Source organism: Nicotiana sylvestris, chromosome 5, assembly GCF_000393655.2.
Source record: "Nicotiana sylvestris chromosome 5, ASM39365v2, whole genome shotgun sequence".
Taxonomy (NCBI): domain Eukaryota; kingdom Viridiplantae; phylum Streptophyta; class Magnoliopsida; order Solanales; family Solanaceae; genus Nicotiana; species Nicotiana sylvestris.
The window spans coordinates 27,867,436-27,882,046 of NC_091061.1; the positions used below are offsets into that span (position 1 = coordinate 27,867,436).

At 38.2% G+C, this 14,611-nt stretch overlaps 2 protein-coding genes across 2 annotated transcripts; both read left to right on the top strand.

The window, feature by feature from the left end:
- Positions 1 to 1,216: 1,216 nt before the first annotated feature.
- Positions 1,217 to 3,264, top strand: LOC104228674 (transcription factor MYB15-like). Its single transcript, XM_009781187.2, has 3 exons — positions 1,217 to 1,424; positions 1,797 to 1,926; positions 2,638 to 3,264. The coding sequence occupies exons 1-3, from the start codon at positions 1,292 to 1,294 to the stop codon at positions 3,083 to 3,085; spliced, it is 711 nt and encodes a 236-aa protein (XP_009779489.1). The 5' UTR covers positions 1,217 to 1,291; the 3' UTR covers positions 3,086 to 3,264.
- Positions 3,265 to 7,104: 3,840 nt separating this feature from the next.
- Positions 7,105 to 7,425, top strand: LOC138868427 (uncharacterized). Its single transcript, XM_070145979.1, has one exon. The coding sequence runs from the start codon at positions 7,105 to 7,107 to the stop codon at positions 7,423 to 7,425; it is 321 nt and encodes a 106-aa protein (XP_070002080.1).
- The last annotated feature ends 7,186 nt before the right edge of the window (positions 7,426 to 14,611 follow it).

The following is a 14,611-nucleotide window of genomic DNA, read 5'->3' on the forward strand; positions in this document are numbered from 1 at the left end:
ATCATCATAGAGTATATTTGTCACTGCTTCATCAAAAAAGTTTATATAAATAATATTTCTAATAATAATATGATCTATACGTATAATTATAGACTGAAATCGCTTGAAAATAATATATCGTAAAGATCAGTTTGGGACATGAATTTAAGCCTTAGAGCCACATATACAGACAGGGACTTAGAGCCCGTTTGGATTGGCTTAAAAGTGGTTTTTCAGTTTTAAGCCAAAAAGTAATAAGTTGGGATTGCCCAGCTTATTGCTTTTAGCTTATTTTAAATAGTTTTTAACTTATTTTAAGTATTTTTTAACTTTATCAAATACTGGAAAAGCAAAAATGATCTTGAAAGCTGATTTGACCAGCTTAAAAACCAATCCAAATACCCTCTTAAGCCGATATACAAACCGAGCTATGGCATAAGTTGACCCTGCTTGCATAAGAGCCAGAGGCGGACCTATGCTATACTGAGAGGAGTCACTGACACACGTGAAATTCAGTAAAAATTTCATGTATACATGTATATGTTTTTAGAAAAGAGTGATATATTAGTAGTCTATACCCTATATACAAAGCAGATTTTAATTAAACCAAAAGTGCATGCTCAACTTTCAAATGCTGGGTTCGTATCAGAGCCTGCCCGTGTACGCCACTAGCTGTGAATTAGAGGGTGCTCGAAAAAACAAGTAATAGCTTTTTAGATTTCATGTGATCATATAAAATCTAGCAAAACTCTAATTAAAACATAAAGGCAAGAAAGAAAGAACACTTGAGTGATGGCATCCATATTGGATACTTTAAACAGGCGGCAGAGTGAGAAAATTCGTGACCTGTGGGCCGAAGGCGCACGTAAATTTTGACCCTTAAACAAAATAACAGTGAAAAAAAGGTGTACAAAAAAGTTAAGCGACCTTTTGCATCCCAAAGAAGCAACCAAGAAATTGTCCATATAATGTATTTAGCTCTTTACATAAAATTACTATACTATACTATCATTTCTCACGATGTAATAATTAGTTTGAGAGAAAAATCCAAATCTCTTAGTGATAAACGGTCCCAAAATAAATATAAGAAGAATTGCTTGACACATAGAGAGACACCACTTACGCTGTTGAAAATTTAAAAGAAATAATTAAATTATTGAATTAATTGGATCATCTTTTCCACGTTTTTATGTTTTTATATGTACTAATGGTTGGCTTTTTGTCACTCCCTTTTCATTTAGCCTTATTCTCCTCAACATCACATTTGTATTATTATCTAGAGAGAGAGAGAAGGTGAAGGAAATAAGCCAAAATGGTAAGGGCTCCTTGCTGCGAGAGGATGGGATTAAAGAAAGGTCCATGGACTGCAGAAGAAGATCAAATTTTGATATCTTTCATTCAAAGATATGGACATGAAAATTGGAGGGCACTTCCTAGACAAGCTGGTGAGTTTGAACGAAATTAAGTTCATTTCCAACTTATTTACTTCTTGTGTTTCTTTTTTCTTTTGATTTATATTATTGATTTTCTTCTCGAAGGGGAGCCTTGGCATAACTGGTAGAGTTGTTGTCATGTGATTAGGAGGTCACGAGTTCGTCCCATGAAAACAGCCTCTTGCATAAATGCAGGCTAGGGCTGTGTACAATAAACCACGGTCCTTCCGTAAGCCCGCGCATAGCGAGAGCTTAGTGCACCAGGCTTCCATTTTTTTCCCTTCTTCTTCTCATATAGTTACATAGTTCAAAGAGGTAGTTATTTCTTGTTAGTTTTGATCTATAACTCTCTCTTTTTGTTTTTTGGTTTAAACTTTTGTTTAGGTTTATTAAGGTGTGGAAAAAGTTGCAGACTAAGGTGGATAAACTACTTAAGGCCGGACATTAAAAGAGGAAACTTTAGCGAGGAAGAAGAAGAAACCATCACTAAGCTACATCAAGTTCTTGGAAACAGGTACAAGATATGCTCACATTCAACAGCACACTTCTTTTGAACACTTTTACTTGGATCTTATTTCTTTATGTAAGTTTATTTGTAATTTCTTGGTCATGTGCATGAAACTAGATATACATAAGGGTACATAGCTACGGGGAACTGAATCTGCCTAGGAATTTTTACGTCCAACATTGATCGATATATCTTATTTTCAGGTTACTAGTTCCATTTTTTATGAACACATTATCAATTATTTTACTTTAAATGATCCGATAGTGTATAAAAATCCTAGAGTTAGCACAAGTGCTAATTATTTCATGTTATATATGTATGTTTTAACATGGATACGTCTAAACAAATGAAGGATTCGTATAACATAGGACACAAGCCCTTCCATCAAAAAAGGAAGGAAAAAAAAAACATAGAGGTGTGGCATATTAATTTTGTTGCAGTAATTCTATTTATTTTATTGTTCTCGCGTTTGGTCTTATTCCTACTACCTGATGTTGCGTTTGCATTGGTTTTGTTGTTACTGTTTTTTTCCATGAATTTTTCACTATTACATTTCCTCTCTTACTGCTTTGATTATGCGTGCCACGAGCCGAGGGTCTTTAAGAAACAGCCTAAGGCTGCGTAGACCCTAGCTATCCTCCGCAGACTATACTTGTGAAAATATACTGGGTATGTTATTATTGTTATACTAATTCTATTTGTTTCTTTTTTCTTCAGATGGTCTGCAATTGCATCAAGGCTACCGGGACGAACAGATAATGAAATAAAGAATTTTTGGCACACTCACTTGAAGAAAAGAACAGAACACAATAATTATTTAGCATCTACTACAACTACAAAGAGAAGCTTTCATGATATGATGATACCTAAAAGGACAACAAATGTTTCACAAAAAATCAATCATCATATAATTGCTTCAAATTATCAAGCTTCCCAAAATATTGTTACCTATCATCCAACTTGTGATGTTGAAGATCTTCAAGAGAATAACTCATCGAGTTATTCTGAGAGTACTCAATCAAACAAGGAGGAAAGCATGCAATCCATTAATGGTGAAAATATAGGTACTGAATCTGCAAATGAACATGGGGACACTAGTTTCAGCAATGATATGGTTTTTTGGTATAATATCTTCATTAGTGCAGGAACCATATCTGAGAGTTAGAGGTGATCGAATCCAGGTTCTAGAGTCAATAAGTTCAGAATAAGTGTGATCTTATTATATGTATACGCTTTAAATTTTTTCCTATATGTATACAAAGTTCGAGACAAGAAACGTAACATCAATGACCACGGAAATCGCTCTAGATCCGCCTCTAACTTATGAGAGTTGAATTTCCACGACATGATGTGTGTTTACAGTTATCATCTATAATACTTGTGCTTATTGGAATTTTTTGAGTCCAATCATACAGTAAGAAGCCCCCTTATGAAGTTAACGAGTGAAATAAAACAGCATTCAAGGAGATTTACATATTAGGGCTTTCTTGATGATGTTACCTTGCTGCTGAATCGTGCTTTTTCAATAAATTGGAATAGATCTTGTCAATTTTTCTACTTGCTAGAAATTAATTGGTACTCTAGCAGTGTCTTAAGTAAAGTTGAATTTTATGAGTTTTTCATTAAACTGAAAGTATTCATACTTGTGATGAGAATGGGTCACTGCTTTCGTGCAATATAAAATACTTTGTTTGTTGTGTATTGAGGTTTTGATGATTAACAAAGTGTGTTCCGAAGAAATGCTCTAATAACCAGATCCTCAACGTAGATGTTTAACTGCTCTAAAAACCAACTCCTCAAGGTTGATGATTGCATGTTCTTGCAAGAAAGTAACTTTATCTCAAGTTACCCAAATCCGAGTTTGTTGGAAGAGGACGGCTAAACATGATAAGGATTGTTGCCCAAGAAGACACGCTTGCATAAGCCAGAGGCAAGAGTCCCAAGATTTGCGGAGTCCTTGGAGCAGTAGGAGTCTTATCAAAGGAGAAGCTGATTACGCATAGGGCTCCTAAAAGATCTCGGAGTCCAGAGAATTTAAATAATATCTTTTGGACTGCTGAGATCATCCTTTTACATATCAACCGAAGAACCACATTTTCCATACTCAAGTCGAGTACTAGTGTTGTGTTCTTCTTGAGTCACTCTAGTAAATGTGTTTTAGGAAACATAGTTGTAATCAAAGTGTCATATACAATCAGGGAGTTGGAGTGAGTGTTTGATTTTGCAAGTTAGAGTAACTTGTAAATTAAATAGTTGGAGTAGGAGAACTGGAGAGTATTGAGTTACAGATTTGTAATCGATACATTTGCACTACAAGAAAAAGGCAAATTTTTGACCGTCAAATCTGTCGAAAATAGAGCTTTTCCGATGAGTCAAAAAATATATGGTCGCAAATAATTTGCAACCGAACCGGTTGGAATTTCCGACGGATTTGGTCGCAAATTAAAAAATAAGGACGCACTTGAATATAAGGGATTTGCGACTGAATTGGTCGGTAAATTTTCGATCGATTCGATTGCAAATTTAAATAATAAAACAAATACATAATTTAAATTTCAGATCGAATCGGTCGTAAAATTTGAGAATAAATTAATTTTAAAAATTAGAAATTCATAGTTTTTTGTGGTAAGATTTGCAACTGATAGGTCACAAATCATCCCTAAATCTGAAAAAAAAAATTAACAGAATTCTGCTGTACTTTTAACTATACTACCTACCAAATAAAATAACCAACCAAACACCTAATTTATCATCCACCATTTATAACAAACCAAACACCAATATAACAAGCGAATTATCAAAATAGTAATACACACTCATAATTTAAACATATCTCTATCTTAAGTCTAAAACATAACATCCACGTTCAAATAGCTGCTCCTATTGATCAGATTCAGTCTCCTCGTTATGCTCAGATTCCTCTATTGCTGGTTGATTGCCCTTCTTGCTTTTCTTTTTTAATAATTTCTTGATTAAAGCTTGAGTTGTGTTCCATTCTTTACCGCAAGAGGCCATCTGAGTAATGAATATAAAATATTTACATAAAAAAATAATTTAACATAACAAATATAAACACAAAATATACATAATAAATATAATAATATAAACATAAAAAATCAAGATGTTATTAACAATATAAGGTAATTCTATTACATATTACAATAATTTAAGGAATAACATATAAATACTCAACAAGTCATAAAATACACAAATAGCTTAATCCTTATGACTTGTTTTGTTTTTATTTTCTTCATAATATAATTATTCATCGCTTCTTTCATTTTCATCATATAATTCTTCATTGCTTGTTTTATTTTCATTATATAACGTTCACACCTGACTTTAATTAATATACTATATTAATTAATATAGCATATTTGTCAAATTTACAAAATTTCTTTTAATGTAGCAATTATTAAGTTTTAAATTTAATATCAATCCATTAATAAATTAGGAAGCAACAATAAGCTTAACTTCTTAAACTTAAAACTAAGGCTTTAAACTATAAATACTTAATACAATTCCAAACTAATAAACTAAAAGTAAATATTATTCCAATAATAAACTAAGAAGCAACAATTAACTTAACTTCATAAATATTAAACTGAAGCTTTAAACTATAATTAAGTACTACAATTCCAATCACAAACTAAGAATTTAAAGAATTAATCCCAAATCTCAACCAACTAATTCAGTCGGTTAAATTCTTCGACAACAATCTCAAACCTAGATTCAATCAAATTCTTCGACAACAATTTAAAACCTAGATTCAACTACTAAATTAATATGAAAAATATAACAAAAGCATAATAAGAATAACAATTAGTTGCACCAAACAAATAAAAAAGTGCACACTAATTTACTCTCTTCTTTTTTCGTAAATCATCTCAAACTTGCTCCACTATTGATTCGTTGTGGCTTTTTGAGTTTTGATAACAAAGAGAACTGTGAAAAAAAGAAAATTGCAAACACTAATTTCAGCAAACAATCTGTTTTTCTCTATGAGGCTTGGCAAAAAATAGAAATAAAGAAGAAAAAAATTAAGGTAGGGGGAAAAACTAACCGCAAGAGGGGGGAGAGAGAGAGGTGTCGCCGGAGAAAAAGGGCTGTCGTCGGAGCACCGTGCTACTTGGGGGAAGGGGTTTCTAGCGAGGAGAGAAATAAAAGAGAGAAGGAAGAAAGAGATAAAGAAAAAGAAAGGGGTCGGGGGGTTTTAAAAATTATTTCCGACTGAATCGGTAGGAAATTTGAAAAAATAAAAAAAATTCGATTGATTTGGTCGCAAATGACGTCAATGAAGTCAGACTTAGTTTTAATAAATTTTTGCGACCGAATCGGTTTCAACTTTAATTTTTTTTTTTAATTATTTTTATTTTTTCGATCGAATCGATCGCAAATGAGGCCAACAAAGTACGAGTGCGTTTTACTAATTTTTGCGACTAAATCGGTTGTATTTTTTTTGTTTTTTTATTTTATTTTTAATTTTTCCGACCTAATCGGTCGCAAATACCTTCGTGGTATTTTCCAACAAATCGTGTGACGGATATAGACGGAATATCTGCCATAAACATTAATAAAAATTGGAAAATATATTTTTAGGCCATTTTCGACCGATTCCGTCGGAAATTTCCAACTACTTTTTCTGGCCGGAATATTTCGGTTGGAACTAGGCCTTTTTAAGTAGTGTTGGATCATTGTTCTAGTGAAGTTGTAGGTAAAATCCTACGTGGTAGGTCGTTATTTTTGCACCTTTTGAGTCGGGTGATTTTTCACGTAAATATCTCTTCTATATTTAATTCTCTGCACTTTATTATTTCAGTTGTTTAACGAAGAAGCATACATAAGAACCAAGTTCTTATACATATGTCTAAATAGTGATCCAAACTAACAATTATTATCGGAGGTAGTTCTCTTACACACACGGTTAACACCTAGAGAGATCTTTGAAGCAAAATAAATGCTCCGCTTGGAATTAACGAAGGACAGTCAACTACCAGACCATCCCCGTTTAATGAAAAATACTACATTTGGTGGAAAGAAAGAATGCAACATTTTCTGACGGCTTAGGATTATGAACTATGGATCATAGTGAACCAAGATCCACTAACTCATACTAAACAAAAAGGGTAAAATGAAACTGTTCCCAAAGATCCCTATGAATTTGTAGTAGCAAACTTCAGAATGATGGAGAAGAATGCAAAGGCTAAGGAAATCCTTATTTGCGGTCTTGGTCCTGATGAGTACAACAGGATATCAACTTGGTCTAATGCAAAGGAGATCTGGTATGCACTTCAAACTGCTCACGAAGGAACAAACCAAGTGAAAAGAGTAAGGATCGAATTGCTTATTAGGAACTATGAGCTCTTCTCCATGAAGGAGTCTGAGCCCATCCATGAGATGATGACTAGGTTTACTATAATAACAAATGAACTGAAATCACTTGGAAAGGTGTTTACTTCAGAAGAGGTTGTTAGCAAAGTTCTAAGGATTCTTCCAGCTCCATGAGAATCAAAAGTCACAGCTATTCAAGAAGCAAATGAGCTGGATAAGATCTCACTTGATGAGTTGGTTAGAAACTTAAAGACCCATGAGATGAGAAAGATAGAATTGCGCAAGGAAGAACCAAGAACGGATAAGGCGTTGGTTCTTAAGGCATATGAAGAAGATGAATGTGACAGTGATGATCTAGACCTAGCAATATTTGCTAAGTTCAAGAAGTTCATAAGGAATTCAAAAAATACATCTAAGAGAGAGAACAATGGTAAGCCTAAGCAAATCGAAATAACCACTTATGATGGGTGCTAAAAGTGTAACAAGATAGACCACATGGTCAAAGACTACCCAATGTCGGAAATTGAGTGGAAGAAAGAATGATCTAAAAAAGAGAAACGGAAAAAACTGAGAGAGAAGGGTCCAAACAAAGGGAAAATCATAGGCAAATGATTCACTAAAGCAATGAAACAGAATTTTCTAGCAATATATGAGTATAATAGAAGTGATAAAGAGGAAGAGAAAGAGGAAGAGGCCATAAGTCTCTATGCTATAATTGATGCACATCAGACTGTCACGACCCTAAACCCGGACCCGATCATGATGGCGCCGCTCATGAAGACAAGGCCAACCGACACTTTTCCATCTCAGTTTTAAGCAATTAAATAATAAGAATTAAGTCTAAAACATAATAAATAACCCAAAGGTAAGCAGTGAACATTACAGTTGCAGAATAAAATCCAACACAGCCCAATACCGGGTTGTCACCAGTCATAAGCATCTATCAATATACTACAAGTCTGAAGTGTCTACAAAGCTATTACAGAATAACTGAAAGAGAAAGAAATGAGATAAAGGGTGGAGAAACACAGGACTGCGGACGCCAAGCAGCTACCTCATGAACTCCGAAATCTATCGGGAGCTCTCAACCCTCGCTAGCAGGATCAGCAATGCCTGAATCTACACACGGGATGCAGGGAGTAAAGTGAGTACTACAACTCAGTGAGTAATCATAAATAGAGACTGAGAAATAAAAAATCACGTAAGGCACATTGCAGGCTATAAGGAAGCAGTGAAAGCCAGTAGAAACAATGAAGCAGTAAAGAGGTGTAAAGTCACTGAGTTCAGTTTAAACTTCATAAAAATGCCTTTTTAACAATTAAGCAAGTACATGATAAGCAAATAAGAAAGATAAACACATAAAGGATCTTCCCTCGTGCACAATGTCAACAAATCCTCAGAACAATACCAGCCCCTCGGGCTATATCTCACATCACAATGGGTAGCCGCGCTCACTGGGGGTGTGTAGACTCCTGGAGGGGCCCCTTACGGCCCAAACGCAATATCAAGCCATCTCGCGGCATTATCACTAGGCTCTCGGCCTCATATCAACAAGCCACCTCGTGGCGTACATATCTCAGGCCCTAGGCCTCATAATCATAATCAGTGTTTCCTCACAACATAGGCCCTCGACCTTACTCAGTCAGAATCTCATAGCCACTCGGGCAATAGTAAAACATAGTGCTCAGCCCAAAATATCATTTAAAATATCATTTAAGTGTTAAATCAGAGTAAACATGGCTGAGTTATGAAAAACAGTGGAATATAACATGATTGAGTTCAAGTATAAAGTCAAAACAGTGAGGAAATATCAATAAAAATCCCATAAGGGTTCAAATAGTTGGCACGAGGCCCAAATATGGCGTTCAACCCAAAACATGATGTTCACAAATAGATTTTAGTTAAATACGCGGTAAAATAGTCATTAGGGACGGACTAAGTCACAATCCCCAATAGTGCACGACCCCACGCTCGTCATCAAGCGTCTACGTTACCTCAATATAGCACAACGATGTGCAATTTGGGGTTTCATACCTTGAGAACAATATTTACAATCATTACTTACCTCTACCCGGTCCAAATCTCTAGCTCGCGATGCCTTTGCCCCTCGAATCGACCTCCGAATTCTCCAAATCTAACTAAAATCAGTGCAAAACCATCAAAATATGCTAAGGGATTAAAGCCCACTCGAAAGAAATAAAATTACAACACAAATCCCGAAATTGGCCAAACCCGATACCCGGGCCCACGTCTCGGATTCCGATAAAAATTACATCAATGGACTCCTTATCACTCCCCGAGTTCATTCATACCAAAATCATCAAAATCCAACCACAAATGACCCCTCTAATCCCAAATTCTAGGTCTCTAATTACAAGCCCTAGTTCTTCAATTTTAGGCTTAATTTCCATGATTAATTAGGTAGATTTCACATAAGAATCGAGTATTGAGTCAATAAATCTTACCTCTAAGTGTTTCCCCTTGAATCCCTCTTCAAAAAGCTCCAAAATCGCTCAAAAATGGTGGAAATAAACCCCAAAATTGCGGACAAGACGACTATTTAAACATTTTGCCCAGGCCTCAATTCCTTCTTCGCGAACACTGTCAACGCCTTGCGTTCGCGAAGAACAATCCAACTTTGACCAAAAATCCTTCTTCGCGATCGCGTCTTGCCACTCGCGAATGCGATGGTTCCTGAGCCTGACTCTTCGCGAACGCACTCCCTCTCTCGCAAACGCGATGAACAAAACGCCTCAAACCCAGCTGCCCAATTTCCTCTATGCGAATGCGGAGCTTCCCTCGCGAATGCGATGCACAATAATCCAACCCTTCGCGAATGCGGAGCCTTCCTCGCAAACGCGAAGGCTAAAATCTCAGCCTTCACCAGCTAACCCTTCGCGAATGCGAGGACCTACTTGCGAAAGCGAAGGTCTAATTTCTCTGCAACACTCAACAGTTTTTCTGCAATTCTCAGCAATAAGAAATGGTTCGATTGACCACCCGAAACTGACCCGAGTCCCCCGGGACCTCAACCAAACATGCCAACATGTCCCGTAATATCATTCAAACTTGTTCCAACCTTCGGAATGCTCAAAACAACATCAAAACACCAAATACGCATCGGATTCAAGCCTAAGAATTCAAAAATCTTCTAAATTACGCTTTTGATAAAAAACCCAACCAAACCACGCCCAAATGACCTAAAAGTTTTCACACACATCCCAAATGACACAACTGAACTAATGCAACTCTCGGAATTCCATTCCGACCCCTATATCAAAATCTCACCTATCCACCGGAAAACGCCAAAAATTCAATTTCGCCAATTCAAGCCTAAATCTACTTCAGACCTCCAAAATACTTTACAATCACGCTCCTAAGTCCCAAATCACCTCCCGAAGCTATCCGAACCATCATAATTCACATCCGAGCCCTCTAACACATAAGTCAATAGCCGGTTGACTTTTCCAACTTAAACTTCCTCAAAAGAGACTAAGTGTCTCAAACCTTACCAAATCCTTTCCGAACCCGAGCCAACCAACCCGATCATATATAGAACCGATAGAAAAGCAATATAATGCAGAAATGGGGAAACAACGTGGCAACTCATGAGACGACTGGTCGGGTCGTCATATCCTCCCCCTCTTAAACAAACGTTCATCCTCGAACGAGTCAAGAAACATACCTGAAGCCTCAAACAGGTGAGGATATCTAATCCGCATCTCCTGCTCGATCTCCCAGGTAGCCTCCTCCACGGGCCGACCTCTCCACTGCACTTTCACTGAAGTTATATCATTTGACCTCAACTTTCGATCTTGATGCTCCAAAATAGCTGCTAGCTCCACATCATAAGTCAAATCACCATCTAATTGAACCATGCTGAAATCCAGAGCATGAGATGAATCCCCAATATACTTCCGGAGCATAGAAATATGAAATACCGGATGCACACTCGACAAGCTGGGTGGCAAAGCAAGCTCATAAGCCATCTCCCCAATCCTCCGAAGCACCTCAAAAGGCCCAATGAACCAAGGACTCAACTTTCCTTTCCTCCCAAATCTCATAACACCCTTCATGGGCGAAACCTTCAACAGAACCTTCTCACCAACCATGTAGGACACATCCCGAACCTTCCTATCAGCATAACTCTTTTTCCTCGACTGCGCTGTACGAAGCCTCTCCTAAATTACCTTTACCTTTTCTAAAGCATCCTGCACCAAGTCTGTCCAATAGCCTGGCCTCACCCTGCTCGAACCAACCAACTGGAGATAGATCTACACCGTCTCCCATACAAAGCCTTATATGGAGCCATCTGAATACTCGACTGGTAGCTGTTGTTATAAGCAAACTTTACAAGCGGTAGAAACTAATCCTATGACCCTCCGAAATCAATGACACAAGCACGCAACATGTCTTCCAATATATGAATAGTGCGCTCGGACTGCCCGTCCGTCTGAGGGTGAAAATTTGTGCTCAACTCAACCTGAGTACCTAACTCTCGCTGCACAGACCTCCAAAACTGCAAAGTAAACTGAGTGCCCTATCTAAAATTATGGAAACTGGGACACCATGCAAATGAACAATCTCCCGGATATAGATCCCCGCTAGTTGCTCTAAAGAATAAGTAGTACACACAGGAATGAAGTGTGCAGACTTGGTCAGCCGATCCACAATCACCCAAATAGCATCGAACTTCTTCAAAGTCCATGGGAGCTCAACTACAAAGTCCATGGTGATCCGCTCCCACTTCCACTCTGGAATATCCATCCGCTGAAGCAAGCCACCCGGTCTTTGATGCTCATATTTCACCTACTGACAATTGAGACACCGAGCTACAAATCCCACAATGTCTTTCTTCATCCTCCTCCACCAATAATGTTGTCTTAGATCCTGATACATCTTTGCGACACCGAGATGAATGGAATACCGCGAGCTATAGGCCTCCTCCAAAATCAACTCCCGAAGCCCATCTACATTGGGCACACAAATCCGACCCTGCATCCTCAACACCCCATCATCACCAATGGTCACATCTCTGGCATCATCATGCTAAACTCTATCCTTAAGGACAAGCAAATGCAGATCGTCATACTGACACTCTCTAATGCGATCATATAAGGAAGACCGAGAAACCACACAAGCCAATACTCGACTGGGCTCCGAAATATCTAACCTCACGAACCGATTGGCCAAGGTCTAAACATCAACTGAAAGAGATCTCTCCCAAGCTGGAATATATGCCAAACTTCCCATACTCACCGCTTTTTGACTCAAAGCATCGGCCACCACATTGGCCTTCCCCATATGGTACAATATAGTAATATCATAATCCTAGCAACTCCAACCACCTCCGCTGCCTCAAATTAAGATCCTTCTGCTTGAACAAGTGCTGGAGGCTACGATGATCAGTAAACACCTCACAAGACACACCATACAAGTAATGCCTCAAAATCTTCAACACGTGCACAATGACAGCCAACTTCAAATCATGAACGGGGTAGTTCTTCTCATGGGGCTTCAACTGACGAGTAGCATAAGCAATAACTCTACCCTTATGCATCAAAACATAACCAATACTAACTCTCAAAGCATCACAATACACGGTATATGAACCTGAAGCTAATGGCAAAACTAACACTGAAGCTGTGGTCAAGGTTGTCTTGAGCTTCTAAAAGCTCTCTTCACACTCATCCGACCATACAAATGAAGCACCCTTCTGAGTCAACTTTGTCAAGGGCGATGCGATGGATGATAATTCCTGAACAAACTGGCAATAATAGCCTGCCAAACCAAGAAAGTTGCGAATCTCTGTGGCTGAAGACGGTCTGGGCCAACTCTGAACCGCCTCTATCTTCTTCGGATCAACCTTAATACCCTCGCTGGACACCACATGCCCCAAGAAAGCCACTGAACTAAGCCAAAATTCACACTTGGAGAATTTTGCATAAAACTTCTCCTCCCTCAATCTTTGCAACACAACTCTCAAATGCTCCACGTGCTCCTCCTAACTACGCGAATACACCAGAATATCATCAATGAAGACTATGACGAACGAGTCAAGATAAGGACGGAACACGCTATTCATCAAGTGCATGAACGCTGCTGGGGCATTGGTCAGCCGAAAAGACATCACCAAGAACTCATAATGACCATATCGGGTCCTGAAAGCTGTCTTAAGAAAATCCGAGTCTCTGATATTCAACTGGTGATAACCCGAACGGAGATCAATCTTGGAGAACACTCTCGCTACCTGAAGCTGGTCGAATAAATCATCAATGCGTGGCAAATGATACTTGTTCTTAATTGTTACTTTGTTTAATTGCCTATAATCAATGTACATCCTCATAGTTCCATCCTTCTTCTTCACAAATAGAACCGACGCACCCCAAGGTGACACACTAGGCCGAATGAACCCTTTTTCAAGGAGTTCCTGAAGTTGCTCCTTTAACTCCGATGGTGCCATATGATATGGCGGAATAAAAATGGGATGAGTGCCCGGCACCAGGTCAATACCAAAATCAATCCCTGTCCGGTGGCATGCCCGACAGGTCTGCAGGAAACATATCGAGAAAATCCCTCACAACTGGAACAGAATCAATACTGGGAGTCTCAGCACCGACATCCCTCATAAAGGCTAGTTAGGAAAGACAACCCTTCCCAACCATACGTTGGGATTTCAAGAATGAGATCACTCTACTGGGAATATAATCAGTCAAACCTCGCCACTCAATCCGTGGCACACCCGGTATAACCAATGTGACTGTCTTGGCATGACAGTCCAGAATAGCACGACACGGAGATAGCCAATCCATGCCCAAAATGACATCAAAATCCACCATACACAATAATAAAAGATCCACTCAGGTCTCCAGACCCCTAATAGTCACCACACACGACTGATACGTGATCGATGCCAACTCCACACTACTAAAAAGTAGGAAGAGAGGGTCGCAATAGCTTTTACCCGATATGAGGGTCGGGATCGATTTCCACAGGGAGCTAGGAATGGATTCGAGTATCTATCTAGACTACAGTTGTGTAATTGTTCCAAATGTCACTTCCATATATTTTTGGGTTTTTGATTATAAACTACTATTATCAAACTATTAATTGATACTAGATTATGCTACGAGATAATTGCTAAGTTGTATCTAATGGGAAGAAAGACACTAGGGTAGTGACTTTCACCTAGGTGGTTAATTGACGGGTAAATGCTTCTAAGGTTCGATTGACATGTTTCGGGAAATATGCTATAACCATTGCACAATTTTACCCACTCTCACACCTCTCGGTAGAGAGAGTGATTTTGCCCAATTGACTCTCTCGAGACCAAATGGGTAGGCAAATTAGCTCAAGCAAC

Excerpts from the sequence above, each read along its gene's own strand:
- LOC104228674 (XM_009781187.2), top strand. The coding sequence starts at position 1,292 with ATGGTAAGGGCTCCTTGCTGCGAGAGGATGGGATTAAAGAAAGGTCCA. Across the intron at positions 1,425-1,796 it reads GGCACTTCCTAGACAAGCTG|GTTTATTAAGGTGTGGAAAA; the intron begins GTGAGTTTGAAC and ends ACTTTTGTTTAG. Across the intron at positions 1,927-2,637 it reads CATCAAGTTCTTGGAAACAG|ATGGTCTGCAATTGCATCAA; the intron begins GTACAAGATATG and ends TTTTTTCTTCAG.
- LOC138868427 (XM_070145979.1), top strand. The coding sequence starts at position 7,105 with ATGGAGAAGAATGCAAAGGCTAAGGAAATCCTTATTTGCGGTCTTGGT.